The 27639-nt window shown below is 46.0% G+C and overlaps 1 protein-coding gene and 1 pseudogene across 1 annotated transcript in view; one reads left to right on the top strand and one right to left on the bottom strand.

Annotated features, from left to right (window-relative positions):
- Positions 1-27639, top strand: part of Adgrd1 (adhesion G protein-coupled receptor D1) — a 125836-nt gene that overhangs the window by 9668 nt on the left and 88529 nt on the right. The window contains exons 3-11 of the mRNA XM_045157019.1: positions 1532-1627; positions 3813-3935; positions 10818-10994; positions 16437-16691; positions 18974-19041; positions 19797-19952; positions 22782-22841; positions 25292-25406; positions 26496-26606. Coding sequence (XP_045012954.1) covers positions 1532-1627; positions 3813-3935; positions 10818-10994; positions 16437-16691; positions 18974-19041; positions 19797-19952; positions 22782-22841; positions 25292-25406; positions 26496-26606 — 1161 coding nt within the window. The remainder of the gene's footprint in view (positions 1-1531; positions 1628-3812; positions 3936-10817; positions 10995-16436; positions 16692-18973; positions 19042-19796; positions 19953-22781; positions 22842-25291; positions 25407-26495; positions 26607-27639) is intronic.
- Positions 7406-8057, bottom strand: LOC101601957 (annotated as a pseudogene).

Here is a 27639-nt window from a genome sequence, read left to right as displayed (position 1 = left end):
GAGGACCTGAGTTTGATCCCCAGAACCCACATAAAAACATCTGGGCATGATGATATGTATTTAAAATCCCAGTAGTGGGGAGGTAACGACAGGTGGATCCCAGGAGGTCACTGACCAGCTAGTCTAGTGTACCTTGTGAGTTCTAGGCCAGTGAGAGACCCTGTCTTGAAAAAGGTGGACTGACTTCATTAGGAATTATACCTGAAGTTGTTTTCTGCCACCTGCACATGCACACACACTTGTGAGTTGAGTTGAAAAACACCAGAACCCTCATCTTATAGCTGGTGGTCAAGAAGGAGCAATACAGCTATGCTGTCCTTTGCTGGGTTCATGGGTTGGCTCATGGTGGTCTCCTGTGATCACTGCATATCAAGGGTTTCCTCCACCCTGTGCAATAGGGGGTGAAAACACCATGTGCAATGGTAACATGGCTCAGGAAAGAACAGACCACTTGCCCTTGTCATGATCAAATTTTCTTTCTGGGAGGTCTTTTATTTTGAAGCCCCTGAGAGGCAATTGCCTCACTAAATGGAAATGCATTGCACAGGACCCCACAGCTGAAACCCTAGGGGTTATTTCAAACACAGACTGAATAATTATCTGTACACTTCTCACTCTGTACTGGAGCTCATTGCTGTCACTTAAGTCAGCAGCTTGTGGGGTTTTGAAAAATGCTTCTCAACCATTCAGTAACAACTGCTGAGTAACAAATTCTCAGGTGAAACCACTCAAGTAAAACCGCTGAGAAACAAAAGTCTAGGCAAATCCCTCAGGCATAATTGTGCAGGGACAACCATGCAGATACAACCACTCAGGTCTAACTGTTCGGAGACAATTGCACAGGCACAACACTCAGGTAAAATTGCAAGGAATGGCTATAATAGCCTCTGTTGAAACTCAATACATCAGTGTTTGTCCTGCAGCCCTCGATGTGGAAGGTGGCACTGCATTTCCCATTGGACTGGGTCTAGGCTCAGTGCTGCTCAGACGTATCTCATGACGAGAGTTCCTCAGTGATAGAGGAAAATGCTAGGATCCACCAATGCCCCCATGGCTGGGTGGCTGAATGGCTCTAGATGTCACCACCTGGATGTTTAGCCCTTTATCTGTGTTGTCTTGTCCATCTGTCATCATCTCATGCAGTTGTTTTCATAGTGTTTCTGTTTCACTGGTTTTCATGACCGTGTAACCATTAATCCTTTTGTTATGGCTATTTCATAAATGGCAAAGTTCAACTCCATATCTCTCAACTAAGCATCCGTGTGGGAGTTGGAGCTGCAAATTGGAGATTTTGCCTGCCAGATTGTAGCTAAGGTGGGCAGTGACTGGGCCTTAAGGGGCCACTGAAGCCAGCATCATGTCTCCTGAATAAGCCTTAGGGCAAAGGAGGTTGCAAAGAGGAAGGCTGGAAGGAAGAGTGGAGTGGGGATGAAAAGAGCTCCTCCCAAGTGTGCTTGACTGAGAGATGTGCTGGTCTCGTGTGTTTTCACCTTACTCATGTGTTGTCTTTTTCTTTTGTTGCCTCACCCAGCATTGCGAACCCACAACCTCACTGTGCCTCCCTCCCACAATGCTACCTTTGTCTGTACCAATGACTCTGCCTACTCCAACTTCTCTGCAACCGTAGGTGAGCACTCTTGCCTGGCCCTGCGGGGTCTGCACTGCAGTGAGGTCCAGGGCCCATTCAGTCCACTTCTGCAGGGCTCTCTTGGGCAGCAAATGAGTGAGTGATCAGAGAGAGCCAGTGTACTGTGATGAGCCATGTAGGGTTCCACTAAGAAAGCACTCTCCATGGCACACACAGACAAGGCAGGCCCCTCAGAACCAGCTGCCTGATCTCAGCAACATTAATCCTGGTTATCTTTTTTAAATATAGAAACTGATTTTTTTTGAGTCAGGATATTATTAAGACCAGCCTGGGTTACAATTGTGTGCCCCCCATGCTCAGCAGAAATTGTATTTTAAAATGATTGAATTCTTTGGGGGAGGAAAGGAAATTTTCTCTTTTCATGGACTATCCAAGTTGATTTTAAAAATTTGATCTCACAAACACTCCAATGAACATTTCTGTGGCTGGATTCCAAAATACCCTAGAAGCTATCTTCCCAGACACACCTCCACAAGTCATGATGGAATTACTATTTTCTTTAATACCCAGAGACCATATGGTCCACGTCTTCCTTGAGCAGCTCCAAGCACGAGGGCTGGCAGCACTGGGCATGTATGTGATGGGTGTAGAAAGCCCATCCCTCAGACAGGGCCCTCTCTACCTTCCTTCAGCACATCGCCTGGTTTCTTCCTCATCTGTGTGGCTTCCTCAGTTGATTTGGCTAAGCACCCAGTCTGGTTTGGGGGTTTGTGTACTTGCTATCCTTTTAGTGGAGTAAGACATAGATCTATGGCAATGAATGGGTTAATTAGAGACAGCAAGTCTAGACACTGAGGCCCCTAGGTGGTGTTCACATGATGGGGGCACCTGGAAGCGCACTGGGTCCACAGCTCTGAGGGCATATGCAATCCCCTCTCCAGCCCTACACAGGCAGTGACAGTATTTGAGTGTGCTCACTGCAGTGCACTGCATAAACTAAACCCATCACCCATGGGTTCTGTAGCTTTCACTTATCTACTCCATAAACCACTCACCTTGCTGTTTCCATTGGATGCCTTGGCCGCAGCACTGCACAAACCAAGATGGCTGGATGAGCTGTGCTCCTGACTGGAATTTATGCCATCTGGTCTTGCTGCTGGTAGGCCCTCTGTCCCAGTGTGACTGTGACCTGCACATGGCTCCTAAAACCTTGGCTTCACATGTGAAGGATCTGGATGTTTCAGTGAGCCCTTAAGGAAGACCAGAACTCAGTATGGCTTACACTCAACTTGTCATAAAGTGCTCTGTTTGCCGGGCATGGTGGCGCAGGCCTTTAATCCCAGCACTCGGGAGGCAGAAGTAGGAGGATCACCGTGAGTTTTAGGCCATCCTGAGACTTCATAGTGAATTCCAGGTCAGCCTGGGCTAGAGTGAGACTCTACCTTGAAAAAATAAAATAAAAAATAAAATGCTCTGTTTGAAAAACAGTGAGGTAGAGTGGGAGGAACTTTAAAGCATAGGGTGTAGGTGGCATTTGGGGGTAAGGGACTGCCATCATATTGCTTGGTAGCTCAACTGTTGGCAAATATGATAGTAATGATACCATTACATTAAAATGCCTATGCTGGCTATGGAGATGGCTCAGTTAGTAAAGTGCTTACTTCACAAGCAGAAGGACTTGAATTCAATGCCAGAACTCATATAAATGCTGGGCATGGTAGTGCACACCTGCGATCCCAGTGTGGGAAGTTGGAGCTAAGGGGACCCCTGGGGCTCATGGTTCAGCCAGTCTAGGCTAGCTGACGACCTTTAGGCCTATGGGAACCCTGTCTGAAAAACAGGTGGATTGAACAATGCCCAAGGTCGTCCTTTGGCACACACACACACTTGTACATGTATCTGCATACACGTGTACACCCGCACACATAAAAGCACACATATATACATGTACACACCACACACATAAAAAAGCATATGCTATACTAACTTGATGTTAATTGGAAGTATAATTTATTCCCAACAGTTTTTATTCCCAAACCTACAAATTATTCACATTTCCATTATTAGTAATTGAATATTGGTGGAAATGTGAAATAATAAATGTGCAGTTAGGAAGGCAGATAATAATGGGTAGGGGACTCTTGTGAGTCGCTTGTAAGTCTAACAGGTGTCTTCTTGTCCCATGCGGTGACTGACATTTGCCACTGCCCTTTTCCTTTACTAGACATTGTAGAAGGAAAAGTTAACAAGGGCATTTACCTCAAGGAGGAGAAGGGTGTGACATTCCTGTACTATGGCAGCTACAAGACCTCCTGCATCAGCGATCCAGCCCAGTGTGGCCCTGAGGGTAAGTCAGGCTGGGAGTCATGTCATTGTTGGGTGGTATTGTCACTGGTGATTGCTGTCTGGGTGTTTACAGGCTCTTGGTGTCTTGTTCAAAGAACAGGAGAAAAGCACATAGATATCAAAGCAGCATGGAGTTTCATTAGAGAGCAAAGGCACATAAAGGTGGGCAAGGGGGAGGGGACATACAGCATGAGAGACAGTAAAGCTCCTTGAGCTAGAGTGCCAAGAGTGACACCAGCCATTATTTGGTTACCTGCTTGTGGGATCTAGGAAAATGAGGAACTGGTTACCAGGGGACATAGCCTGGGTGGTTCTCTGTTTTGATTGATAGGTGTGGGTTATATAACCTTTTCCTCTTGTGCATGTCCCTTCCCATGATGCATCTGATTTTAATCACATATATGTAAATAGGGTTTCTCTCTAAAAATTTACTCAGTGGGCACAAACCACTCCAGGCCAGGTTGACTCTCTGTCTCCCAATCCCACATACATCCTGGAACGTGTTTGAATGGAGACAAGGCATTACCAAGGGATTGTTAGGGGGGCTGACTTATTTCCACTGTCTATGGCAGCTTGAAGCAGTGAGGATCCCAGACTGCCAGCAGGCTGCTAGGCATGTTCCTACTACAGGGTGAGTTTACTGCCCGAGTCGAGTGGAGTCCAGCATTGCCCAGCATTGCCTATGCTTGGTTGTCTTGGGGCTTGGTCAGTGACATGCATGTGAGCAGACCTCTTGCTCATCACAGTGTGTGTGAACATGAGCTGATGTGAGGAGGGGTGGAAGGGCATGCAGCAACAAGAATTAACATTTTCTTGAGACTGTAAGTGATGGCAGCACCTTATAGGGCCAAAGACAAAGGAAAGGGAGCAACCACACATTAAAACAGCCACTGCAATGTCACATAGCCAGGGCAGGGCCCAGGCACTTGTGGGAAGGAAATTGATGGTGTGGCTCCTGCTGTGTTATTCCTGGCTCTGGTCACGGTGAGCAGGGCGCGTCTGTTAACCCTTAAACCAGGGTTTGCAGATTTGAGTCCATGCTCTTGAGGGTTGCTGGGTGGTAGCTGGGCCTGTGTCGCTGTTCCTAAGGCTAAATTCATGCTGCAGACAAAGCACAGGTGTTCCAGAGAACAGGTGAAGTCCATTCTTCCCCTCACTACCCTTGCAAAGCTGCCTGAGCCTGGTGTCTGGGCCTCAGACCAGCACATCTGGGCTGCATTTGAGACCTTCTGGGATGCCATCTTCTGCCATCTAGGCCAGCTCCCCCTTGTCAATTGATTTTCTGTTAGAATGAAAAATATTAATTTGTAGGCCTGCATGAGGCTGTGGCTTCTTGGGCCTCAGGGGGTCAATAGCACATGCTTCTAGGAGAAAATACACTCATCCTGATGAAAATTAACCAGTGAGAGATGTGGGAAATCACGTTAGGACTTTGAGGAGCCCAGAAGCATGTGGAACAGTTTTGAGATAAAAGCCTTGGCACGGTGTGCAAACCTATAGTTTGAGTTGATCTTAAATTCAAATCATACAGCCCTCTAGATATACTAGGCTCCTTCTTTCTCTCCTTCCTTCATTCCTCCCATTCTCTTTCCTTCTTGTCTTCCCTACTTCCCTCCTTACTTCTTCCTTCTCTCTTTTCTTCCTCCTTTTTCCCTTCCTACCTTTGACAGGGTCTCATGTAGCCCAAGGTGACATCAAACTTACTATGTACCTGAGGATGACTTTTGAACTTCTGATCTTCCTGCCTGTCCCCACCTTTCAAGTGCTGGGATTACAAGCATGTACCACCACTTCTGGCTCATGTGGTACTGGTCAAACCCAGGGTTTTGTACACTCTAGGTAAACATTCTATAGACTGAGCTATACCCTTAGCCTGGACACAGCTATTTTTGACCGTCATTCTCAGAGGGCTACTTGTGTACCTTCAGGCCAGACTTCCTTCAGGGAACACTCAGGTGGGGAAACAGAGCAGGAAGGGCCTCCCTGAGGCCCTGTAAACTTGGATCTCTGCTTAACTGCTGCCTCTATGGAATGAGCTCCCCTGTCCCAGGATCTGTGGTTCATGTACAGTTCCTCTAGGACTTGGTGTTTGGTGGAAGCCTTTGTCATATCTCCTTGTCCCTGGCTCTGTGGAGACTCTGTCTCAGCTTTATCAGTGCATATTTACTGAGCAGACTCAACTGGTTTGGCCACCTGGCTGAGGTTTCTCTCTTCCAGAGAATTCTCTGCAAGAAGCTGTGGACAGAAGAGCATGACAAGAACAAAATATAAAACCAGTTTTTCAATGTTGTGTTAATTTGTTCTCCCTTCAGACTTCCTGCTCTGTGTTGATGATGGAGATTGTGACTTCATATTTCTCTCCATGTCTGTCTCATGGGTACAGTGAATCTTTTAGACTTTGGACACAGACTAAACTTAAATGCACCCTTCCTCAGATGGGAGCAATTGCTTTATAGATTGAGTGAGGTAAGATGAGAAGTTCAGTTACAGGGCCCATGGCCTGCCATCTCCATGCCCAGATCCAAGCCACACTAAATGTCTCATTTTGATTATCACCTAACACCATATTGAATTTTTTATTTTTATTTTTATTTTTCTTCCTGGGAAGATACATTTGGCCAAGATTGTGTCATTTTGAGTTGAGTGAAAGGAATTTTTTAATGCAGCAACATTTGGGGGGAAAATTACTTCCATGAATCCTGCTGGGAATATGTTTCATAACAAAAATTTCACAATGCACCATGTTCATTTCCCTGTGAAATTGGTTGTTTCTGTGCACAGAGGTGGGTGGGAGGCTGGGGTTTACTTGCCTCTGCAGCACTGGAGCATGAGGGCGAGGTGTGAAAACCCTCCGAGGTCAGCGTGTGTGAGAGCGCAGTGCAGGGAGGAAGATGACCTGAACCGTACCCCTGCCCTCTAGCCTCTAAGCCCCCACCATCAGCCTGTCATCCTGGCCGTACACCACACAGTACTCGCAAGAGCTTGGCTTCCTTGGTATCTCTTAGATACTAAGTCTACCCTGAGGCTTCCAGAGAGGTGTGGATCTCTCCTAGTATTTATAAGTTCGTCTTTAAAAATGTGGTTTGCTTTTTTTTTTTTTTAAGAATTAAAGCAGAAATTTATTCAAGTCCACTTCTATAGTATTTTACACACAAGAATGTACAGAGTCCTCAACATTCAATCAACAAATCTCAAAATTGCTTCATGAGAAAATGGATTCTTTGCCCTCCCCACAGCAAGATATTTCTGCTGTATATTTTCAGAAAGTGATGCCTTTAATACACCACCTTCCTAAGACCAATCCCTTGGAGATCCCCAAATCTCAGTAGAGAGTGAAGAGATATTGATTAGCATAGAAACTTCTGCAAAGGCAGTGCCTCACAAATGGAGGTGTAGTGCAAAAGATACATGTGTGGCCACTCCTCAGAGGCATACGCATACACCCAGCAGGAGGACCCGAGCTGGGTGGCCCTAGCTGCGAAGTATGGCCAGCCGGGACTGTGTGGCCTCCAGGTCATCCTCCTCCTCATTGTCTGAGCCTCCTAGAGGCTCAGGAAGGGCATCAGTCACTTTACTGGGTGCTTTGCCCAGGGCCCCTGCTATAACTTCAAACAAGATTTTGTCGATTTCCATTTCTGCTGCTTCTTCCATTTCTTCCTGATCTTCCATGCTTTCAAATGTGTCTTCTAACATCTCCTCTATGATCCTGGCCTTCATCATCTCTTTGGACTGGTCCCACATCGTGGCTTGTATTTTTGGGATCTTCACAAGACTCTGCATGGCCTTCATCATTTCTCTGCTCTTCTGCAGGGAACCAGCCACTTGCAGGACCACAAGCTGGTTCTTCATGCCCATGAGCACGGAGTTCATATATATGTGCTCTGGAAGCGTAGAGCTTGCTCACAGCCTTCATCGACCTCACCATCTCTTTGGCCAGAAACACACAGACATCTTTCTGGCCCTTCTTGGCTACATCTTTCACAGATTGCTTCACTTTCTCTTCTTCTCTTTGGATATCTCTTATTTGCCTGTCAACAACTCTCATTTCCTTTCTTATCTTCAATGACCATTCGTTGACCAGCTCTTTGGGTGGCTTCTCCTGGGTTTTCTCAAACAGCCCCATGACTAATGGAACTCCATTTGCCCCTTCCGGCTTTCCATTCCCTGCACCCCGCATGTCATGGGCAGCCGCTTGGGCGGGGCTGCCCAGGAAGGGAGCCCAGATGCCCGGATGGTTTACGTTTTCATACTGGGAATTGAACCCACATTCTACAAATGAACTATATCCCCAGCCCTCTTTTTGTTTTGCGAAAAAGTCTCACTAAGTTGCCCAAGGTGGGCCTTGAACTTGTGATCCTCCTGCTTCAGACTCTGGTACAGCTGGGATAATTCTGTACCAACAGGCAGGGCTAGTTTTTATTTATTTTCAAGGAGATAGAGAGAGAATGGGTGTGAATACAGTTGGCTGGGGAATCAAACCTAGGCTGGCAGATTTTGCAAGTAAGTACTTTAAAGTTCTGATCCTTCTCCCCAGTCCTAGTTTTCATTTTTAATTGACCCAGAGTAATGGTGTATTTTTATGGGGTACAGTGTGATTTGTCAATATGCGTATGTCCCAAACATTGATGCTAGGAGCATTCAAAATCTTGAGGTTCTTGTGTAGAAGTACAAAAATGGAGAAATTCCAAGCCTGGGCTCGAATGCTTTCCCAGGATGCTGTTCGTCACATGGGTGCTGACCCCACAGGGTCACACAGTATAGTTGTCACAAGACTTCGAATGCACATGTCAGTTCATAAGACACAACAACAAAGAGACACTAATTCACACACCAGGAACAGATGTCTTCTTTGGACTCAGTGGCCTTCTAAGACAGTATCTATGACTTAATTTGATTATGAGCTAAAGAGAATTTGGTGCCATTTACAAAAACAAGGCCAGGGTGAATGTCTCTGCACCTCATCCTTCCTCCCTTGTCCCATGGGGCCTGATCTGATCTGGGCAGGGGTTAGCTCAGCTCACCACTCTTGCTCATCTTGGCCAGGGTGGGAAAAGCCAGGCAGTTGGTTAATTCCATTTTTTTCTACACAGTTCACAAGGTAGGTAGTTTAATGAGCGCGCACACACACAAACACACACACACCCCTATGCCCACACACATCTGATTTACTTACTCATGAGAAATGGGAGGTGGACAAAGGTTACTAGAGAAGGACGCAGTAGAGAGGAAGTCAGAGGTGCACCATGTAACTACAAGGAGGTCTATAACCCAATGCGATCTCATTGCAGTCAGCTTTGCTTTGCTGGCAGAAAACACCTGACCAAGAGCAGCTTGTGGGAAAAAGGGTTTGTTCAGGCTTACAGACTAAAGGAGAAGCTCTATGATGACAGGAAAAAATGATGGCATGAGCAGAGAATGGACATCACCTCCTCGTCAACATCAGGTGGACAACAACAGGAGTGTGTGCCAAACATTGGCAAGAGGAATCTGGCTATAACACCTTTAAGCCCACCCCCAACAATATACTGCCTCCAGGAGGCTTTAATTTCCAAATTGCCACCAGCTGAGGACCTAGCATTCAGAACACACAGGTTTATAGGGGACACATGAATCAAACCAAGTTGCCAGCCTCACCTGGACTATGGTGGCCCTGAGTGAGGGTTTGACCCACATCATCATAGTCCCTGTATGTCTGTGAATGAAAGGACATGTCCACCATGACCCACTGATATTGGTAGCAGGGACCATATAGTCCACGGGGAATGCCAACCTTACCCTAGCACAGGGTCCGAGGTTCAGACTTGCTAAGGATGTGTAGCCAAGTGTCTGAAAAACAGTAGTTTCCAGTGTGTTTACCTGCTTCATGCCTTCATTCATGAACAACCAAGACATTACAGACTTAAAAGTGAGCTTCCTTATAAGTATACTATCTAGAAATGTATCCTAAAGATATACAATTTGAGATATGTCAAAAAAATTAGCTTCAAGTTCTATTTGGAATATTCCTTCAAACATTTGAAGAAAACCATATGTCTTGGCAACCAGAGACTGTATGGAAAAACAGCAGGTCTTATTTAGGATGTAATGCTGGGTATGCATGAAAATGACAGCATTAAAGAGCATTTACAGATGTGAAAGTAAGTTCATGAGGAGTAAAACTTATAAAAATTGTGTATAAACAGCATGCTTGAGACAGCTCCTTTCTTTGAGAATTGTGTACAGGAGCGATTTTGGCAGCATCTGGGAGAGTAGGTGGGCTGGGGGCTGTCGTGAAGGTGTAGGCATTTGCAATATCTGGGCCAGTGGCTTCCGTCTGACCTAAATCAGTCATTGATCAATAGCCTTGGAGCCCCAGTTTCTTCATCTGTGTCCTGCAGATGGAGTGAGGTGTCACATTATTTAAAAGGAGGTGATGGGGCTGGATAGATGTGTCAGTGGGTAAAGTGCTTTCTATGAAAGCATGAAGACCTGAGTTCAGATTCCCAGAATCCATGTACAAGCTGGGCACGGTGCTGTGTGACGGTGGCCCCAGTACTGAGTCAGTGGAGACAGGAGAATCCCTAGGACTCTAGCTAGCGGGTCTAATTGAATCAGTGAGCTCCAGGTTCAGTGAGAGATCCTGTATCAACAAATAAAGTAGAAAGTGACTGGTGAAGACACCTGACCTCAACCTCTGGCCTGTGTGTGCACGCGCGCACGCGCGCGCACACACACACACACACATATGAACGTGCACACATAATGCATGCACATCACACCAACTACGTGTGCAAAACATACATAAATAAAAGGAAGTGACTTGGGTTGTACTGTTAGAAAGTGACAGTCTCTCTGCTGACATTGCTGCATCTGCTGCTACCATTTGGCCATTCTTTCTCCTCAGGGGTCACCCTTTCATTTTTCTGGAAGACACAAGAAGAGCAGTCCAGACCAGCTCCTGCGCACGGGGGACAAGTCATCTCAGATGGTTTCAAAGTCTGCTCTAGTGGTGGCAAGGGCTCTGTGGAGCTGTACACACGTGACAACTCCATGACATGGGAGGCTACCTTCAGCCCCCCGGGTAAGTATGTGTGGCTCGAGGCTCCTTCTTATCAGGGCTAAGGAGAGCACTGGTGAGGACAAGAAGGTATCTGTCACCAGTTGATGCCATGATGAGTGACTGCTGCAGCCACGCGGCTGAGTAAGTCTGGCCCTCTGCATGGTGGAAGTGACCTTGTAGGCGCCACCATTGGTTGGGACGAGGAGGAAGACACATGCGGAAGGCAGAGCATGGTCTACTGCCCCCCGCTTGTAGTGATGTAGCCTTGAAGCTGCTCACCACACAGTGGGGAAGCTCTGGGGAAGAGGCTGCAGACTCAGGGAGCAGGCAGTGGGGTGGGAGGACAGATTAGGGTGTCATGTGGCCTCGTCAAGGTGGGGTGCTTGGAACTAGTGGGACGTGGCAAGGCAAGTTCAAGAGTGAGATGAGGAGCTTTGAGAGCCTGAGGCTTGGAGTTCATCTGACAGGCTGGAGGCTTGAGGTATGGGCCAGAAGCCAGGGAAGCTGAGGAAGGTCCAAGAGGAAGTGAAAGATAAGGAGGGCCTTGGGGGCTTCAGGTAATGTGCAGGAAGGACTTGGATGGAAGCCAGCACAGGCCAGGCCGAGGTAGAGGGGCTTTCTTTCCAGACCTCTGGTAGGAAATGACGTCTTTGAAGCATTTTGAGGAATCTATCTCTGATCTATCTCTGGTGTATTTGAAGGAGGCAGAACAGCTCACCTGGGCTAAGTCCTGTCTCTGTGCCTTGTGGCATGTTGGGTCTGGCACCTTACTCCACTCTTCAGAGCAGTATCACATCCTAGTGATACTGAGAGCTGAGAGACAGAGGTCCTAAGCAAACTAGAACAATGGGTACAGAGTCCCAGGGTTCTTGCCTTGTTCTGTGGGTACTGGACCTGCTCAAGCTGAGCTCAAACCTCCACTCTGTAAAGTGAGAAAACGCAATGAGCATATACTTTGAACCCTCAAGTCCAGACACACTCTTGCCTTCCTGCCCCATGTGACTGGGTCTGACCCTCTGCTTGTGGCCATCCCTTGGTTCAGGCTGGTAGCCCAGTGTCAGGCACCTAACAGGTTCTTTGAAGTTGAACAGCTGTTAGGATATGCCTGCTGCTTTTCCACCCAAGAAAAAGGGACACTTATACATATCTCTGCACGGCAATGTTCTCTTTGTTTATTCATTGGAAGGACTTGTTACTCTCACTTTTAGAATCAAGGGCAACAATGCTTTGGACCTGCTTAGCATACAAGTGCTCTCCAGAGAGTCAAAATTATTAGAATATTGCACAATCCTGAGCAGAAGCCCTGATGTAACTGCTGGGCAATCCACCATGGCCTGTGGGCAGGGCACCCTGTGTCCTTTAGAAGTCTGTCCATTCCCTCAATGGCAAGCCCATGAGGACATCTTACCCAAATGTTTGCAGACAAGACTTTTGGGGTCAAGCTCCTGAACAATGGGTTGCACAAACTTCCGGCTTTCAGTGAGCAGGGTCCAGGGAGAGGAGGAATGCAGAGGCCCCTGTGAGGCTTCGTGACAGAGCCAGGAGGCTAGTCATTCTTATGCATCACCCTGTATTGATTAGTGTCATAAGCAATGCGTCAGATCAGGCTCTCAGGTGGTTTGATGGTGCTTCCCTGTGATCTCAAGGCAGTATTAAAAGACACTTTGAATGACTTTTGACATTCCCTATAACTTCACTTTAACATTAGGATTTTCCAACTTCCCTTGGAATAAAACAATGGCAACTTGGGCTTCACTAGGCAGATGGGAGTGAGGAGACATTGCCTCCAAGATGGGCACCATTTTAACACACTATAGTGAGCACAGTTGGCATGGCCCTAAGAAGAGGAAGATTCCTACTATTTCCTCCCTGGCTTCTGCAGACTGGGTTTAAAGGCATTATTCTACAATGACCATACTACTGCTTCTTTTTTATTCAAGGTAGGGTCTCACTTTAGCCCAGGCTGACCTGGCACTCACTCTGAAGTCCCAGGCTTGCCTTGAACTCACAGAGATCCTCCTATCTCTGCCTCCCAAGTTCTATGATTAAAGACATGTACCACTGCTGCTTTTTTACTAAGAACTTTATTATTTGAACATATTACATTATTACATATTGGCTATATTCCCACTGGGTTATACTCTCTGCTGACTCCATTCCACTGAGGCCCCTCCTTCATGATAGATGATGGAGGGGAGAGAGAGAGAGAGAGAGAGAGAGAGAGAGAGAGAGAGAGAGAGAGAGAGAGAATATGGGTATGCCACTGCAAACAAATTCCAGACGCATGTGCCACTGTGCATCTGGCTTTGCATGGGTACTGAAGAATCAAACTCAGGTCCTTAGTCTTTGCAGACAAGTGTCTTAACCACTGACTCATCTTTCCAACCCCTCTGATGAGTTTTAAATCTCATCAATATTTACCTCCATCACCCTAGAGGAATTTGTTAGGCTAGCAGTGAGAGCAGCTCTTATATTTAATCCTCCACACCCTCTGTAGTGTCTTCTGAGCCCTGGCAAATATGATGGAGATGATTTGTCTTATGCTAGGTGGTCAGATTTCTTTTCTTGTCATTATGGTAGGTCTTGGGTCTCCTTGGTATTCACTGCCATCTAAAAAAAGCAGATTCTCTGGCTAAGAAGGCAATAAAAATGGATAAACATAGACATTTAGAAGACTTTAATGAGCATAATCTCTTCTTTTAGTCAAAGAACAGTGGAAAGTTCTTTCTGGGATCTATGACCTTCCAAGCCATAGGCTTCTAACTTGCTTCTCAGTACCAGGCATGAATTTCCTCCCACTGAGTGTCCTTTTATCCAATCAGAGTTTAGTTGATTATCCCCATAGCCTATGTACCACTATTGTACATCTTGCCTGGCTGGTTGATTTTGTAGTTTGCAGGATCCCCTGCTGTTAGTGACCTTTATCTTCCAGCAGCTTGAAGGTCACTTTCCAGCACTGTGAGAGCTAGCCAGCAGGGCACTGACTTCAATCTCAGTTCCAGCATGACCTCTCAATGTCCTGTGACTATATCTTGTGGGGTCTTCAGCAATATGCTTTTACCATTTAGAATTGATGGGTAACCAAATGCAATGACCTATATTGTTTTGGAAGCCTCATGGGTTTCCCTGACCAACAACTGGAGGATGACCCATTCTGGCACTGGAATTGGTTTTAGAGTAAAGTTTTCTGCACCCCTGTACGTTGTTTCTGTCCAAATTCTCTTGCACCTCCCTCCAACTGTCTCTCTTATTATAAGAGTTATATCTTTTAATTAGCTAACCAAGAAGATGGTTTCTATGGTACTGATTCTTACCATCATTAGTTTTGTGAAACCTTCATCTTTTAGATTCATAGCAAAATGGAGTACCAAGAACAGAATCCCCAGACACCTCTCACATCTGCACATGGCTAATATTACACTGCCAATACCCCCTCTGTCAACACCGTCACTGTCATGCCCCCTCCCCCAGAGCAATATTTGCTAAAACAATGGCCCTACACTGATATGTCACTGATGTTAGGGACACCATGATCCACTCTTGGTGATGTATATTCTGTAAGTTATTAAGGCGACAGTTCTGAGCTTTTCCAGTTTTAAGTGGCTGTCTGTTTTCTTACTCTGAGTGCACAGAGCTTTTCATTTTGTACAGTGTGCTCATTGTCATCTTTTGTAGATATTTCCCCTCTGTAGCTATCCTTCACACTCGTGACAGGTTCTTTCATGGAGCAGAACTTTCTAGTTGTTTTTGTTATTGTTATGACTCCAGCTTCTCAGTTGTTCTTTCACAGATCATGCCTCTGGTATTACATTCAATACGTCAGCATCAGGCCCAAGGTCATTGGGTTTCTTCCTGATACCTTCAGAAGCTTTACAGATTATATATTTATTTTTGCAATGGAGGTCTATCAGATATTTTGAAGTTTTGGGGATGGGTGTAGTATCTGTGTTTAGATATGTTTATTTTTATTTATTTACTTGAGAGAAAGAGAGAGAATGGGCACTCCAGAGCTTGCAGCCCACTGCAAATGAACTCCAGATGCATGTGCCACCTTGTGCATCTGGCTTACATGGGTCCTGGGGAATTGAACCTGGGTCCTTTGACTTGCAGGCAAATGCCTTAACCACTAAGCCATCTCTCCAGCCTAGATATGTTTATTTTTATTTTTGCATCTGAGCACCACATTTTTCCAGCATCCTTGGTTGAAAAGGTTGTCTTTGTTCCCTGTTTTGCCTCTGCTCCTCCATCAAGTATCAATGGATGATGCTTGTGTTGAGCTGTCTTCTCTGTCCTACTGATCTGTCTGTCCCCCCATATCATATGGCCTTACCTGGTGGTTAAGTTTTTTTTAGTAAGTCTCCAAAGTATGTCATATCAATCTTCCAACTCTGCTTTTGTCCTTCACTACCAGACAGCTTTTCTTGGTATGTGCCTCTCCATGTAGGCTTTAGAATCAATATGTAGCTGCCCATGAAATAACATACTGGGATTTTGATTAATTTAAAATTTTTTTTATTCTTTTTTATTTATTTATTTGAGAGCGACAGACACAGAAAGACAGATAGAGGGAGAGAGAGAGAGAATGGGCATGCCAGGGCTTCCAGCCACTGCAAACGAACTCCAGATGCGTGCGCCCCCTTGTGCATCTGGCTAACGTGGGACTTGGGGAACCGAGCCTCGAACTGGGGTCCTTCGGCTTCACAGGCGAGCGCTTAACCGCTAAGCCAATTCTCCAGCCCTTGATTAATTTTAATTGCACTGAATGTATAGATCAAGTTGGGAAGAACTGACATCTTGGCAAGATTGACTCTCCTGCCCATAAACACAGGCTATCTCTCCATGTGCTTCATTCTTACTTAACTTCTTCCATCAGTTTTGTTGTTTTCCTCAATCTTTTTATTTATTTATTCTTTGTTTATTTGTTTGTTTGCAAGCAGGGTTTCAGGGGGATGGACTGCCAGGGTCTTTTGTCATTGCAAATGAAATCCAAACTCATGTGCTCTCTCTCTCTCTCTCTCTCTCTCTCTCTCTCTCTCTGAAAAAAAAAAAAACAGAAAAGAAAAAGAGCGTTGGGCTGGAGAGATGGCTCAGTGGTAAACGCACTTGCCTGCAAACCCTAATGACCTGGGTTCAATTCCCCAGTACCTACACAAAGCCAGATGCACAAAGTGGTACATGCATCTGGAGTTCATTTGCAGTGGCTAGAGGCCTGGTGCACCCATACTTAATCTCTCTCTCTCTGACTATAAATAAATAAACAAAATATTGTAAAAATAATAAGGGTTCTTCAACTGCTTTTGGAATTTGGGGTTGGAGGCAAAAGGCAATTTCCTATACTCCAAAGGACTAATGAAAGTCAGGTTGGCCTATGTTATCAGCTATATTAGGGTGACCAAAGTGCTTCACACTAGCAAAACATGTACCTCCTTCGTGGCACTCAGAATGCCACCTTCTCTCTTTTAGGTCCCTATTGGACTCACGTCCTATTTACCTGGAAATCCAAGGAGGGTTTGAAGGTCTACGTGAATGGGACACTGAGCAACACTGACCCCAGTGGAAAAGTATCACATGCCTATGGGGAGCCCCATATCAACCTGGTGATTGGATCTGAGAAAGACCCAACCAAGCACTATGAGAATGGAGCTTTTGATGAGTTCATCATCTGGGAGCGGGCACTGACTCCGCATGAGGTCAAGATGTATTTCACAGCTGCTATTGGTCAGTGTGCATGAAGGTGGTGGGTGGTGAAGCTGGGGGCTGCAACTGGAACATTCTGTGCCAAACTTTCCTTCCCCAGTCACAGCAGTCAGGCTGCAGGTGTGAGATGTGTCTTAATGAGCCTGATAAGCACAGTGGAGTTTGAGAACACCTGTTCCCTGATATCAGCATGCCAGCAGTCCACAGAAGACAGACTGAGATTAATATTCCCTTGGTGCTCACAGGGCTTCACGGAGTATGCACAGGCTGATTATGAAGGCTTTGATAGCAAACATTAAGGTCCATGACAAATGCCTCCTTTGTGCCTCATCCCCTGCTTGGCCCTTGGATCCCCAAATTATCCTGTCCTGCTCAGCATAGGCAATTACTCAGTGGAGGATTGTGAGCAAGTAGACACAGTTCAAATCTTCACTTTGCAGTGGTGAGTTATGAGGCTTTAAAAAATGAGATAAAATTCATGTGAAATCAGTGTAACCATTTAAAGTGAACATCTTGGTGACATGTAGTAAAGTCACAAGTGTGCAGCTACTGTCTCCATCTAGTGTCTGAATATTTTTATTCTTCTGAAGGGAAGCCTACTTCCCTTAGGCTGTCATTCCCCTTTGCATCCTCTTGCCAGCCTCTGGAAGTCACTTATCTACCTTTTGTTTCGGTGGGTTTGGGTTTACCTGATCTGGATATTCTAAACATATGGAATCATTTACTGATGCATAGAAAGGCAGAGGATGACATCTGTCCACTGTCCTGGCCTGCAAGCCCTACCACTCAAATGGATAGCAGCTGCTCTGCAGAGGTGAAGGAAGGGCTTGGTTCAGAGATATGTGATTTGCTGGGAATTGAACCCAGAGCCTTATGCATGTTGGGCAGGCACTCTACTGTTGAGCTATATCCCCAGCTCCAAGACATGTGATCTGAATGCATGCATATGTGAATGCTGGGAACATACTCTGCCAGATGGCCCCATGGCAAGTGTCACCAGTGTGCTGAGCTAGTCTGAGAACATGGCTGAGTCTCAGCTCACACTTATGTAGTCACTACTCAGGGGGGCAGCACCTCCAGAGTGAATTTTATTGTTCTTGACCTTGCAGTCTCTCATGAGTTCTGTGAGTTTGACTGACATCACTGCTCAGTCACTGGTTGGTCACTCCTGAGCCACAAATGTCACTCTAACTTGAAAAATGATGTGGGTTTGGGGTCTAGCTTTCCCAGTGTGCCACATCTGCATCACCAGCCACCTAGCCCTACCCAAACCTAAGGGCCAGTCACTTGAGCCAGCAAGGGTCATGATATTTCCTCAGGCTACCCAAAGCAACCTTGAGATGTTTAACCCAAATGAACTCAGATATCTAGTGAAGTCTGTATTCTTATCAGGAGATGATAGGATGAGAAGTGGGTAGGGCATGGGGGAAACAAGACATGGCTTAATCTTTAGTTCTTGGTACCCTCATTATTTGTAAAACTCACCATTAATTATGGTCTTCAGTAGAAAGAAAAACTGGGTTCCTTAGGGCAGAAGAAGTTAATGTCTTCCACTTCTTAGGGACCTAGTCTCTATCTCTCTGGAATGTCTTCCAGGCCTAGTGCATAAGTCTCTTTCACATTGCTATGATGACATGTCCACTAGAAACAACTGAGAGGAGGAATAAGTTGCTTTGGCTCCTGTTTCAAAGGGTTCAATGTAGTGTGATCACTGGGCTCCATGCATATGAACAGAGCACCATGGAAGCCGAGGAGCATGTGGCAGAGGATAGCTGCTCACATCACATTGGGCCAGAAAGTAGAGAAATGGTAACAGGAAGTGGTCTACCCCCAGGGACCTGCCCCTTGTGACCCACCTTTTCCAGGTAGGCCTCACCTCCCATTTCTAGATCTTCCCAATATACCACCATCAACTAGAAACCAAGCATTCAAGTGTGTGGAATATTTTTAATTCAAGCCATAACCCACAGTGATTAAGAACCCTGCATTTTAGCGCTGATGAGTCTGGGTGGCAACAAAGCCTACTTTTCATTCTTTATTTATTTGAAATCAGTGAGACCTTGCATAAAATCATCCTTCTATACAATGACTTGCATGAATGCTGTTCAAAAGCAATTTAGAATATAAATGGAGAAATAATTTCTACTGAGAAAAATCCATATGATCTACCTATTAGTCTGATTTATTAGTCCTTTATCTTTCTAGCAACATCCGTCCTCACAACATTCCAAGCGACTTCTCATGGGGGTAAGGAAAGGTGACCGAGTCTCAGCCCTCCCTTAAGTGCTGCTCGTTTCTTTCAGGAAAGCATGCTCTGCCATCTTCAACACCACCGAGCTTCTTCCCGACGCCCCCAGCAGCGCACACTGGGGTGAGCATGCACACTTTTCCTCTTTGTGCTTTGTGTTAGTCACTTTTCATTGCTGTGACAAAATACCTGAGGAAACAATTGAAGGGAGGTTTAGGAGATGGATCAGTGGGTTAAGTGCTTGTCTTGCAAGCATAAGGACCTGAGTTCAGATCCCCAGAACCCATCCAAAAAGCTAAACATGCTGACATACACATGTAATGCCAGTGCTGGGTTGGCTGAATTCCATGAGATAATCTGGGCTGTCTCTCACTGGCTGCATCATGTTTGGGAAGAAACAATAAATAAAAGGGAGGCCAGCTTTGCAGCTCATTCTTAGTGCCAAGAAGGACTGAAGAAAGACCACTTTTGGTTCCTTTGGGAATTCAGGTACTTGACAGGAGGAAATAAGACTCTTGGTAGCCCTACCATGGCTCAGCTTCCCTGGGTTCTTTGTCATTGAATGAAAGGGTCAGTTCATGTAGAACATGACCACTTGAGATTAGCCTGTGTAAACAAAGAATGTTTATTTGTGTATCCAGACTCTGGAGTGTCCATTTGGGCCAACATCTCTGCTTAGCCCCTCTGTGGTTAGTTTCATCTGTAGAACACTCCTTGTTTCACAAAGAGGGTGCGTGCACCTGTGTGTGGGAGGGGACCTGACTCTGTTGTTATGGGACAGAAAGCCTGGGAGTCAGAGACAAATGGGCACCCTGAACCTCTCTAGAAAGCCCTGGCTAAAGTACTTAGCTTAAAGTCAAAGGGTCACTTTCTTTCAGATGTCCACCAATGCGTACCATCCTATCATCACCAACTTGACTGAGGAGAGAAAAAACTTCCAGAGACTTGGAACTGAGTTGTACTACCTTCAAAATGTGTCCCACAGCTTGCCTGATAAGGCCCTCTCAGAGGAAACTGCGCTGAATCTCACAGAGGTATAACTCACGGCCTGTACACAGCTGGTCTGCAGTCTAGAGTGTTAAAAAGACCAAGAGCCTTGATGTACCTGCCTTGGATTCTGGACTTCTCCTGAACAGGCAGGAGGAGTGGCATTGCAGCCAGTTCTGTGTTGCTCAGGGAGTCTCTTGAGATAGGGCTTGAGTCCTCCCTTCAGTTCCTAATCTGAGCTGGCCTGGTCTATCAGCAACCATTCAGCTGCTCTTAAGCCATCTGCATTCACAGTTCATGCTCTCAAGTCTGCTGCCTCCTTGCCAACAGGGGACAGTGTAGTGGGGGCTTTGGTAGATTTAGCCAGAGGCCACAGATCACTGTGGGAATTCCCAACATCGCTTAAAGCACTCAGGAAGTGACACTTAGGCATTAAAGTTAAGACCCTTGCTCTGTCCACTCCTCCCAACAGTTCCCAGGTGGAGGAAAAGGGCTCATAGGGGATTGTGGACATGCATCTTCTTATGCTAGGGACTCTCAGCTGGTATGGTGGGATAAAGGGTGTTAGAGATGGGGTCCCTATCTCTATATAGACTAAGGGTTACAAACAGGGTATTTGGAGTCTGTTGAATATAGGATTGACTGGGGCAGCATGAAAATGAAAGAAAGACCAATGTCAACAGTGACAGATTGTTCTTTTTTATTTTTTATTTTTTTGTTTTTTCAAGGTAGGGTCTCATTCTGGTCCAGGCTGACCTGGAATTAACTATGTAGTCTCAGGGTGGCCTTGAACTCATGGTGATCCTCCTACCTCTGCCTCCTGAGTGCTGGGATTAAAGACGTGCGCCACCATGCCCAGCTGATTGTTCTTTATTAGAATGATGAAGGCAACAGCCTCTCCATGGGAATGGAGGATGGGCACCTGGGTGCAGTTGGGCTTTGGCTTTTATGGGGCAAGGGGGTGGAGAGGTGGGGAGGAACAAGTGGGAATGGGCAAATATAATAGGGAACAGGGTCCTTCTGCCCTGTAGGCCTGTTGATCTTTGTGGTCAGGCCTGTTTTCTTTATGGGGCAGGGGTTTCAGTGCTACAGATGGTCTTACAGCCTAGGAACTTTGAAGATGGCTTTTGTTCTAAGTCACTACCTGGGTCCTTTGGCTTTTCAGGCAAATGCCTTAACCACTAAGCCATCTTTCCAGCCTCGCAAATTTTGACTTTTTTTTTTTTAGTTTTATTTGCAGGCAGAGAGAGATAGAAGAGAGACAGAGAGTGAATGGGCACTCTAGGGCCTCCAGCCACTGCAAACGAACTCCAGATGTATGTACCCCTTGTGCATCTGGCTTACACAGGTCCTGGGGAATCAAACCTGAGTCCTTTGGCTTCACAGGCAAACACCTTAACTGCTAAGCCATTTATCCAGCCCACAAATTTTGACTTTTTAAAAAAAAAATTTATTAGCATTTTCCATGATTATAAAAAAATCCCATGTTAATTCCCTCCCTCCCCCCACACTTTCCCCTTTGAAATTCAATTTTGACTTTTTAAAAAGCACATTTTGAAATTGTTAGAATATGATAGAGTGGTTTTGTCAAGGGGTAAGTGGGGGAGGGAATTATTGTGGTTTAGTCTCTATAATTATGAAAGTTGTCAATAAAAAAGTTTTTAAAATGTTAGAAACTAAAAAAAAAAGTTAGAAACTAATTTTATTGCTTTAGAGAAATAGTAAACCAAACGAAGCATGGGTTTTTGTGTGTGGTATGTCTATGTGTGAGTGCATATTAGTATGTGTCTGGGTGAACATGTGTAGGTATGCATATGGTGGCCAGAGGTTGACTGGGTGTCTTCCTCAATCACTCCCCTCCTTATTTTTCAAGGCAGGGTTTCTTGCTGGACCTGGAGCTTACCTATTCTAGCTACTCAGTGAGCCTCAGGAATTCTTGTCTCCTTCTCCTCCTCAGTGCTGTTATTGTAGGTGTGAACCACCACGCCCCCCTTCTATGTGGGCACTGGGGATGCAAACTTAGGTCCTCACAGTTTTCTGAGTGAACCATGTCCTCAGTTCTAAACATGGTTTGAAGGTAACTGACTAGTTGATTCCCAGCTAGCATAAGTGGTTTAACATCAGGTTACCCCAAGGAAAGTGTATTGTATAAGCTGTGATCATTCATTTACTCATTCATTCATCAATCTATTCATCTGACCAATCATTTACCTGACCAATCATTCATTTAAGAGGCCCTATGTGACCCAGGCATTGATACTGCCAGTTGAACAGTCTTTACTGTGACATATACATACTGGTTACTGACTTTCCAGAGTTGTCATAGGAGCAAATGGAATGGCATTTGTTAAGATAAAGTCTAATATTTATGTTTAGTAATTATTCATTTATTATTTATTTGAGAGAAGAGAGAGTGAGAGAGAGAGAGAGAATAGGTGACCAGGACCTCCTGCTACTGCAAGTGAACTTAAGATACATGTGCCACTTTGTGCATCTGGCACAAAGTATCCCCATGGTTACTGGGGAATCAAACCTGGGCCTTCAGGCGTTGAAAGCAAAGCCCCAGGCTGGTATTTTTTTCCGAGGTAGGTTCTCACTCTAGCTCTGGCACTTTTTCTGTAGTACCAGGTTAGGGTCCCAGGCTGGCCTCAGACTTACAGTGATCCTTCTACCTCTGCCTCCTGAATGCTGGGATTAAAGGCATGTGTCACCATGCCCAGCCTGGCTGTTATTTTAATAGATGAATGTGAGCTATTATTGTCTCCCACTGTATGAAAAACCAAGCGCTTGTTGCAAAAGATACATGAGGCAGTTCGGAGGACTGATGGGTTGGGATATGGAGGCTTTATTAAACACAGCTGTTTTGTTCACTTTAGACCTTCTTGAGCACTGTGGCTGAAGTGCTTCTGCTTCCCAGTTGGACCCACATGTCAGAGGTAAGAGAAGAAGACAATTTACCCTCCAACAGGAGTATATGGGAAAATCCATTCTGCAGTGGCTCACAGGGGCCAACTGACTTGCAACTATAGAGGAATGATGTCGTTTTGGTCCTGATATTTGGAACATTAGAGTTCATTTTGCCTGAACATGCAGCAGACACAGGGTGCTGTATCTTCTGGACTATTTAGGACTTTAGTGAGCATCTGTACTGTGTCACTGTCCTGGGCTCTGAGGAAGCGATTTCTTCATGAGTGTTGACCTTTGCTTGTCATTTTACATGACATACATGTGTATATTTCTCATTCACCATGACTAGTGATAATGAACATGAGAAACATGTCTGGCACTAAGATCAGTGGATTGAGTGAAAGTAGCAGAGCAGAGAAGCATGCTTCATGACTAAAGTGAGGAAGTGGAAAGCCTTGTTCCAAGAACCAGGAAGCAGAGTGGAAAGGCTTCCTTTATTTATGAAAATCTGATTGAGGTTACTTATTTAAAGCATGAGAACAATCAACAACTAGCTGTGTAGGGCTGGTGCAACTAATTCTTCTGCCATGTAGGCCTGTTGATCTTTGTGGTCAGGCCTGTTTTCTTTATGGGGCAGGGGTTTCGGTGCTACAGATGTTCTTATCAGGTAATACATTTACAGCCTAGGAACTTTGCAGATGGCTTAGTGGGTAAATGCTTGCCTTGCCATCATAAGGACCTATGTTTGATCCCCAGAACCCACATAAGACTGTTGGGTATAGCAACCTGTACTCTTAATCCCAGTACTGGGGAGGCAGAGACAAAAGAATCACTGATTCTGGTAAACCAGACAGTCCAGTGTATTGTGTTACAGGCCAATGTGAAACCTTGTCTCAAACAAAAAGGTAGATGACACCTGAGGAATGACACCAGACATTGTCCTCTGGCTTCCACACACACATACCCATGATGCACGTGTACTCCCCCACGCACGTACATACACACAAATATCATCATGTGTAAAAGTTGGAGAACATAATTGATTAAAAATGTACAAAACAAATATCACCCAAAACTAAAAATGATAAAGTCATGTAAAACCCCTCCCAGTCTAATTGACAGTCCCCACCTGTATTCTACAGCCATTTGCTGTATCTAATAGAACCTACTCCCTAATTCTACCAAGAACATTTATCAAGGTGCTTCACATTCTGAGTACCATGTTAGTAAGGTCAAGCTAAGCCATGCTGCGATAACAACAGACCCCACACCACACTGGTAGCATAGCAGGCCTTGATCTTTCAACACAGAATCCACTGTGAGTCAGAGGGGTTTCCTGCCCACAGAGTGACTTAGAGGTCCCAGCTCTGCCTATGTAGCTTTGGTGCCACTTATAGTTCCCAGAGTTGAGGCAGGTAAAGGCTCCCAAGAGTGAGAGCCTCCAGTGCCTTGGCCAGCAAGGCTTCACCCACACGAGCACGTTAAAGCACTCATTTTCCTGACCCTCCTAATCTCAAACATTTAAAGCTCTTGCAAGGTTCAGAGGCAGAACACATTCTATTATCACCTTATTAGTAGGACAGCTTGAAGGTTTGCATTTGTTGAATTCCTTATTTAGATAATTTCAAATGAAAAAGATTGCTTAACATTGACAAAGAGACAAAAAGGATCAAGAATATAAGATTGACAGTCTTAACTAGAAGCAGATTCTTTGTGAAAAAGCACAGACCTCCAGGGTTAGGCTTCAAAAGGACTTTGTGCATGGGTGGGGTGGCGGGGGCAGCCTGAATCACCTAGGACAGCCAGCCACTGGGGACTCAGACAGATGGATTTTCTACATTGATTTAAATTAGCTTTTTTTAAAATTTAAAATATGCAAATCTGTTGCAATATTTGAATAAACATGAAACTATCCAGGCTGAGGCATTGAAGAGAATTATGAAGTGCTGTTCCCTGGCAGAAGTGTATGCCAGAGACAGAGACTGACTGAAATCATGCCCTGGGCCTAAAAGACAGTGTCTAAAATTGGCCTCTGTGTCTGGTTCTGGCTCAGTAAGTCTTTCTGGAGAGTTTGTGAGAAGGTGCCGAGGGCTTAGTAATGACAGATGCTGCCTCAGCAAGTCGAGAAGAGAGCCAGCGGGGAAGGCCAAGCAGTGCGTGGTGGGAGGGAAGGAACCGCAGTGTAGTCTTCCTCTCCACGGGGTATCTGACGACTAGGACAGTTGACCCGAGGTGGACACCGGATTTAATGAGTCCCCCATTAACTCAGGAACCAATGGCCTGGTATTTGGATTTCTTTTGACCTGTGTCTATGCTCTGTGAGCTCATCAGGCACATGGCTCCTCCTAGTCTGTGAAGGGAAGCAGTCAGGTGGCTTCCCTTGTGGGGAAGTGAGGGTCTGAGTGCTCGACCCACCCAGCTAACACTATTACTGAGCAAGACGATCCTCACGGCTTCTTCATGTCTGTACTGCTTGCAGGACACTATGGTGCTGGGCCTGATCGACACCATCGACGCTGTCATGGGCCACATATCCTCCAACCTGCATCCTCGGAAGTCCCAGATCTCCCTCACAGGCTCCTCCTCCATGGCAGGTAGTCATGCTTCGTCAGCTGGGGGGGCCACATGGAGGAAGGGGGGAGGGTGCAGCAAGTGCACCTCACTGGGGTTCATCCCGCTTGGCACTCATGCAGCAACTGAGGTAAACTTCACCATTTTCCTGAGCTGTGTTCCTTTGTGCAAAATGTATTAGAATTAGGCTTGAGGTACTGGTTTGTGATGTGTGCACAGGACTATGTAAGCATCTCATGGTGACATGAGATCCTTATGACAATCATATAAGCTTAGGATAGGTTGAGGAAGTCAGCTTCCTTGAGCATCTGGGTGAACATCAGTTAGCATAGTAGAGTCAGGGGGTTCACTTTCCCAGGCTGTGTCATGTTCTACACAAGCAGGTGTGTGGTCTGTTTTGTTTTGCATGTGGGATGTATGTGTGTGTGTGCACATGCACATGTATGTGCTCATGTGTGGGATGACAGCTCTGAGGTATCATCCTTAAGAATGCCATTCAGGTCTTTTGAAGACAGGGTCTGTTACTGGCCTGGAGCTCAACGCTTAGGCTGGACAGGCTGGCTGACAAGCTCCAGGGCTCCTCCTGTCTCTATCTCCCAGCACTGGGATTCCAGGTATGTGCCTGGCCTGGCATTTACATAGATGCTGAGGATGGAACTCAGGTTCTCATGTTTGTATGGTAAGCACATTACACAAGACCTTTCCATGATGGGGGAGCTCACCTGTTTCTGTAGGCCAGGACACATCCACCTGACAGCTATAGGACACAACTCTGATGGTTCCCCAGAGGTTGGATAGCACCAGCCTTCCACCCATGAGAGATGGCATCACCGCTATAGTCATGACTAGGTGTGAGAGCTGGGGGGCTGTGGAGGGGTTGGATAACCTCTCCAGAAAAGACTTTTATTTAGAGTGTGGCTCGAGGACTCAGCCTCTGTAGTAACTCCCACCCTTGCTTGGGTGCACGTGTGTTTGAGGCCAGCTTTTTGAGGGGTAATTCTCTTTCACCAAGAGCTTGCTTGGTTGAAGAAATGAAGGCTGATGGTGGGTGGGATCTTCGGGCCATTTCTTGCAGCCACTGACTCTACTGTCTGTGTCCACTTCTCCCATAGATTTCTCTGTGGCCAAGATCCTCCCTCTGGCCCTAAGCACTCCCCCCTACCGCTTCCCAGCCCATGGGCACAGCTATATCGAGATTCCCCGGGAGGCTCTTCACAGCCAAGGTGAGTGAGTATGGTCCCAGGGCCTCGGGCAAAGTGCAGTGCTAGGGATGGGGGGAGTCTTTGTTCTCCTGCATGAGGGAGACGTGGACTGACTCAAAGCCTGTGCTTTGGTGGGGGCTCTCAGAGGCAGCTTCAAAGCATCCCCAAGATCTCACTTTATGCCACACTGCAGACTGAGCTGGGACTTAGCAGGAGTGGGGAGAGGGGCATTCTGCATTCTTGTGAGTCCAGCTTACCACATGGGACACTGTGTTTTTCCACATTTGCTCCTTCCTCTATAGGATAGCCCTCTCCCAGTAAGAGGTTTATCTGTTTAGGAATTCAGGTATGAACTCAGGGCAGGCCCAAGCCAAGTTCCCTAATGAGCAAGTGGCCAAGAGTACAATGATTCTGCCTGGGACTCCATTAAGATCCAGGCAGCTCTGGTCATTTCTGGGTGGTGTCCTCTCTGTAGGCTCCCTCCAGGGGCTACTGTCAGTCAAGGATCAAAGATCACTGAATATCCTCAGGCTGGATTCCTTGGCCAGAGGATCAGCCCTGCTACACAACCTCTCCCCTAGCAAGGATCCACCTCATCTCCTCTTACCTGCCAGCCTTTGGTAAAGGTGTGTCATAACCTCTAGCCTCTTCTAGTATGTCCTGCTTCTAACTGAGAGGTGTCACTCAGCAACTTGTACAGGGCCTTCATCCTTGCACAACCTGTTGCAGGATGTCTTAAGAACACCTGGGCTTCTAAAATCACCAGAGCCTATTTTCTCTACCTACAGAACTTCTCACACTTGGCAGAACTTACTGGCAACAGTCCCCAATCCTGTGTTTGGAACCCCACTCAGCCACTGCTGGCTGTGTGGCCTTGGGCAACTTACTGACACTGTCTGTGTCTGAGACAGTAATGGTCCCTACCTTGTTTCAGGATTTAAAAGGCAGAGTGTGTATAAATAACAGTATCTTGCACGTAGTGAGTGTGTGAGTTTAGGAACATGCCCCTCGAAGGCTAAAGTTCTTAGCTCATAGTCAGTGGAAGGCTCTCTGT

Source organism: Jaculus jaculus, chromosome 8, assembly GCF_020740685.1.
Source record: "Jaculus jaculus isolate mJacJac1 chromosome 8, mJacJac1.mat.Y.cur, whole genome shotgun sequence".
Lineage (NCBI taxonomy): Eukaryota > Metazoa > Chordata > Mammalia > Rodentia > Dipodidae > Jaculus > Jaculus jaculus.
The sequence above is the reverse complement of the archived record's forward strand: the minus strand, read 5'-3'. Positions and strand labels throughout refer to the sequence as shown.